The following is a 5287-nucleotide window of genomic DNA, read 5'->3' on the forward strand; positions in this document are numbered from 1 at the left end:
GCTGAGTTTGGGAGGGGGAAGGTGGGGGGGGAGGGGCCATTAGCGATGGCGGCATGGCCTAAAGGGTGGGGCGGGGCATAAAGGTTTGACTTCGGTGGCTGGGGTCTGAGGAGCTAGCCTAGGTGGGTGGGGCATAGGGTGTAGTTTGTAGGTGGAGTCATGGGCGTGGCCAATGTGGCTGGGTGACAAGGGCATGGTTCCTGAGGGAGGGGGCATAGCCTATGGACAGTCATGGGGTGTGGGACTTGGACAGGGTCATGGAGGCATGGCCTGTAGGAATAGGGGCATAGCCTACAAGGGCAGAGTGGTGCTAACCTGTATGGTGTGGGGGCATCCCTATCAGGTGGGGGCAGCTGTGGGGGAGGCTTCTGGGCCCCCTCTTGCATAAATTGCAGGGCAGTATCTGGGGATAGGGCTTCATCTATAATAGGCATCTTGGTCCCTCCCCATCCAGGAGCAGGCATCAGTGCCCATGTACCACTCTGCGCCTGGGCAGTCACGCCTGGCCACGCAACTGACTGAGGAGGAGCAGGTCCGCATCGCCCAGCGCATCGGCCTCATCCAGCACCTGCCCACAGGTGTCTTTGACCTGGGCACCGAGCCCACTGACCGGAAAACCAAGGAGTAGGTGTCCTCCAGCTCTGCCCATTCTCCCCACTAGCCCAGGCGTCATCTGGGGGTGGGGAGAGGAGCCCCAAACCCTGCCCTTGTTCTCTTCCTTTGGGCCTTGCTAAGCCCTGTAGCAGGGCAGAAGCCAAGATGGGGATACAACCCAGGTGCCATGTGGGGAGGCAGGGCTGGGGATAGAACCTGGTGGGGTGGGGGGGGGTGTCTGCTTTTATTTGCTAGTCTCAGGATGTCTGGGTTTTGTCCCTAGCCTGTGGGTCACACCTTGCCTCCCCCACCACAGGTGTGTGATCTGCATGTTGGACTTCGCCTATGGGGACCCAGTGCGGTTCCTACCCTGTCTACACACCTACCACGTGGGCTGCATTGATGACTGGCTCATGCGCTCGCTTACCTGCCCATCCTGCATGGAGCCCGTGGATGCCGCACTGCTCTCCTCCTATGAGACTTAGCTGGAGGAGAGAAACAGAACGTTGCTGGCACATACGTGGGGTGATTTTTGCACCTAGAAGACACCAAAGGTGCCTGCAATTGCCCTAATTCAACCCCTGCTTTTGGGTCAGGTGCTTCGAAAAGCTAGATGAGGCAGTTCTCTTCCCAGGTGCCTCTGGGAGGAGCAGCCCCAAGCCAAACCTGGGGGAGCTCATGGGGGTGCAGGGAGGGGGGAGGAGCATATTCCTGCCCCTAGTCTAGTGGAGGGGTGCTGAGCTCCAGGAGCTGGAGTCGAAGATGGGACTTGCAGCCTGTGGTGGACACTGTTTTCTTCCCTGGGGCTGGTACCTACCCTGCCTAGATCTGGGAGCAGGCCCTGGTGCACCCGGGAAGCCAACCCTGGCTGTCTTCCCCTCCCCAGCCTTGTAGTGCCTCAGCCTTCAGGGCTGGGGGCCCTGGCTCCAGTCCCTCTCCTCTGTCCGGGCAGGCAGCCCCTTCTCCCCAGCCATGGGGTCTCTCAGAGATCATGAGCATTAGCCCCTCCCCATGGCGCTACCACTCCACACTGTTCCAGGGGCATCTTTGCCTTAGATATGGAGTCCCATCTTCTCGTCCTCCCCCCACAGTTGCCCCATGAGTTGTCAAGTAATTGGCCTTACCTAGACTGGGATGCTTGGAAGGGGGGGCGACTGCTGGCCTGGCTCTCACCATGGGGCCACCTACCCCAACCCCAGCTGGTCCTTGCCGGGGAGTTCAAAGGGAGATGGACACGTGTTGTATTTGAGCTGCACAATAAAGATTATTGTCTAGAGCTGCCTGATGGGTTTGGGGGGGGGGGCGGTCAGGCACTATCCTGGTTTCTCTGCCCCAGAGCATGTACCTTTGTGGGGCAGGATGAAGCCCTCTCTGCATTCCCCCCAGATACCCACCTGCTTCCTTCTTTCAGTGCTTGGGACTCCTGGGCTCAGACATCAGGCTGCCTTCAGAACCACAGCTCCATGCTCCTCTAGCAGCCTCCTTTTCACAACATAGACCATCCCCCATACAGCTGGCATCTCTCATGTTCCAAGAGAAGATATCAAATGGGAAACAAGGTTGGGGGGCTCAGGGCCTCTAACCCTCCCCACAGCATTCATGGCGTCTCCCATGCAGGGACACAAGCTGGCAGCCTGGGACTATAGCCAGCACCTTGCAGCCAGGGAGGGAGCTCTGAGAACAGGGCAATCCAGGACCAGAGCAGGGCAATGACTGGGTACAGAGGGTAAAGTCTAGGGGCTCCTGGCATCTCAATCCTAGATGCTTCCAATCCATGGGGGTCCCTAAGACACTCTCCTGGCTATGGGTACACCTCCCTGGCTGGCACCCTCACCCTAGGTCTTCCCTAGGCAGACCCCATGGCCAGGCCCCCACTCCCTCTGCATCCAGGTAGATGGTCTCCTTGCTGCTGCAGCCTGCCCCCAACAATCCCAACCCCATCCTCATCTCAGCAGGGAGTAATCTGCAGCCACTTGGTCCCAGCTCAGCTAGGCTTTGCCATAAGTAGTGTCGGGGGGAGTCAGTTCCTCTGTGGAAAGCCACTCACCTCAGGTACAGCAGAGCTCAGACTTAGAACTGTCCGCACCACATGCCAGGGAAGGAGGCACCAAGCCAGGGTCTGTACAATGGGGTTTTATTTTAAAAAGCCGGTGCAGTAAGAACACATGGGTGGCTTGGTGCAGAGGAGAGTACAAGGATATGGGGGCTGCTGAGGTGTACTAGGGCTCCCTTAGGGACAAGGGGCCAGGAGAATTCAGGAGAAAAAAAAGAGGAGCTCCAGGGGCCAAGGGTACAGTGGGGGAGGGTGTGGGGGGGGAGCTGTTCTAAGGCTTGAGCACCAAGCAGTAGCTCCCAGCTGACCCCCCTGCCTTGACTAAATAGGCTGGGATCCCCATACCCCCCTTTTCCCTCCCCCACTACAGGGGGGGGCAGGGGGGTGTCTTCACTAGAGAGCAACATCACTGGTGCAGTGTAGGTGGGGCTCCCCCACAAGCATCCAGGGTGAGGGCTTGGAACAGCCAAGGAGCCAGGCCTGCCTGAGTTTCTGGGGGCTGGCCATCCTCTTCCTCCAGGGGGGTGTGAGATGGCAGCAGAAGCAGTTCTCATGTAATAGGTCCAATCCGCACCACTGAGGCTTTCTGTGGCTGGAGCTGTCACTGCCAGGGTCCGTCAGGCTGGCAGGACTGGGCTCCCCCCAGGCAGGGCAGGTGCTGGGTGATTCCAAGGGGTGGAGACCGATGCCTCCAAATGAAGAGGAGACAGACGAGGCAGTTGCAGGAGCCTGGGAGCACCTACCCCTTGACTCCTGGGCGCAGGCAGGGAATGTACAGCACCAGGCACCCCCACAAAGAAGTCAGTAGCTTAGGAAGACCCAAGGTCTTTAATGACTGGGAATGAATGCAGCACCTGCCCCTGCTCCAGCACGGAGGGAACAAGAGGGCAGGGGGAAGCTGGGTCCCAGCAGGATGGGCAGGCTATGCCACGGGCCACTGATGCGATTGTCCGGGGAGCCGCACTGGCAGGGGGGGAGGGGGGAGCGCCGGAGTCCTGGCTCCTGGGAGAGAGTCATAGAAAACAGGGATCCCCATCATCAGGCAGCTGCAGCCGGGCAGGGAGGCACTGGCGAGGGGTAGCACACGCCTTCCCGCCTTAAATAAGTATGTACAACACACAAAAGTCCTGGCGACCAGGGCTGGGGCTAGATCTAGACCAGGCCAGGCCCCACAGCAAGCAGCTACTTCACCAGGGGGCGGGTTTTGTCATCATCACTACACTGATGAGCCTTGTACTTCTTCACTTCAGCCATGTACTTGGCCCAGGCATCCCCTTTACTCGTCAGGACCTGCAGAAGGAGAAGGGCAGCTCAGATGCCAAGCCCAGAGCCACATTTCACCACGGAAAAAGGGTGGGTGGGTAGGGGGGAAAAGAGGGACTGGGCCCTGACAGCAGCAGGAAGACCACCCCTCCCCAAGATCCCACCACCACCAGCCCTGCTCCCTTCCCAGAGCTAGGAAGTGGAGGGAAGGACCCCTCCCCCACCAAGCTGGGGATGGAAGCCAGGAGCCCCAGCACCCAATCCATCCATCTCCTGGATTTACTACACACCAGGAAAGCCCCTGGTCCAGTGCCTCTCCGCCCCCCCCAACCATACCCAAATGGGAACCCAGCTTTTAGCAACCTTGGGGCTGCTCCAGGTGTCCCCCACTGCCCTGGAACCAGCATGGGCATCAAAGCAGGGGCTGAGGGACCCCAGTTCAACCTCAGTGCATTGAGCCAGGGTCTCTGCTCAAGCTTAGCTACCTCACCCCCACCTTAGGCCCTTCCCAGACAATCACACAGGAGGACAGGGTCACACTTACATAGGCATACTGAGGCACCAGAAGCAGGAGTAAGACTTCCCAAAGTAGCCACAGAAACACTGCCCCTGCCATCCCAGCCACCCCCACCACCCCCTTTTACCTCCTCCTCCATCTTTTGTTTCTTTGCTACCACTCCCGTCTTCAAGGCCAGCTTATTGCCCCCTCGCCGCCGGCCAACCTGGGAAAGGATAGAAAGCAGCCAATGTTACGAGTGCCCCTGCTGCTGGCACTCCCCATGCCATGGTATGGAGAAGGCTGGGAGGGTGGGAGTGGAAAGACAGCCCAGGCCTGAACCAGTGCTGTTCCTAGAGAGATCTCTAGCTTCCCAGCTCAAGCAGACCCCCTCAGGCACTGCACCTCTCCCCTGGAAGTGCCTCCCTTGGCCGTGGCGCACACCCCCAGGGTGAGGCAGCTGCTGGGCTTTACGACCACAAAGTGGTGGCAGGAGCTGGGCACTTGCTCTGTGGGAAGCTGCCAGACAAAGAGCTATGGGACCCAGAGCACAGCCCACTGCTGCTGCCCGTGGCCCGCCCCCCAACCACTGGGGCACCAGGTGCAGGCAGGCAGGGCTGGTCGAGGCAGCCTGTCAGCAGTAACAGGGAGGGGGAACAGAAGAGCAGGGCAGAACAGTGGCAAGCAGAGACACTGCAAACAGAGCGAGGGAGGTAGGAGAGGCAGGAATACGTTCTGGGAAGAGACAGATGAGAAGAAGGCCGGGGCAAATAAGCAAAAGAAAGATGGGCAAGAAGAAAGGGAATTCAAAGATGGGGGGAAGGGGCAGAAGCCAGGAGGCAGCAAGAGAAGGGGGGTCAGAAGCAGGGAGGGGAGGAGCC

General features: G+C 59.3%; 1 protein-coding gene across 1 annotated transcript; it reads left to right on the forward strand.

The window, feature by feature from the left end:
- The first annotated feature begins 203 nt into the window (after positions 1-203).
- Positions 204-1982, forward strand: LOC102377887 (RING finger protein 11-like). The gene is made up of 3 exons (XM_006023416.3): positions 204-343; positions 455-624; positions 911-1982. The coding sequence occupies exons 1-3, from the start codon at positions 266-268 to the stop codon at positions 1077-1079; spliced, it is 417 nt and encodes a 138-aa protein (XP_006023478.1). The 5' UTR covers positions 204-265; the 3' UTR covers positions 1080-1982.
- Positions 1983-5287: the final 3305 nt, after the last annotated feature.

The sequence above is a fragment of the Alligator sinensis genome, unplaced genomic scaffold (genome assembly GCF_000455745.1).
Source record: "Alligator sinensis unplaced genomic scaffold, ASM45574v1 scaffold707_1, whole genome shotgun sequence".
Classification (NCBI taxonomy): domain Eukaryota; kingdom Metazoa; phylum Chordata; order Crocodylia; family Alligatoridae; genus Alligator; species Alligator sinensis.

Coding starts and splice junctions, on each gene's coding strand:
- LOC102377887 (XM_006023416.3), top strand. CDS start 266: ATGGCCTGTAGGAATAGGGGCATAGCCTACAAGGGCAGAGTGGTGCTA. Junction 344..454: donor TGTGGGGGCATCCCTATCAG/GTGGGGGCAGCT, acceptor CTCCCCATCCAG/GAGCAGGCATCAGTGCCCAT. Junction 625..910: donor ACTGACCGGAAAACCAAGGA/GTAGGTGTCCTC, acceptor CCCCCACCACAG/GTGTGTGATCTGCATGTTGG.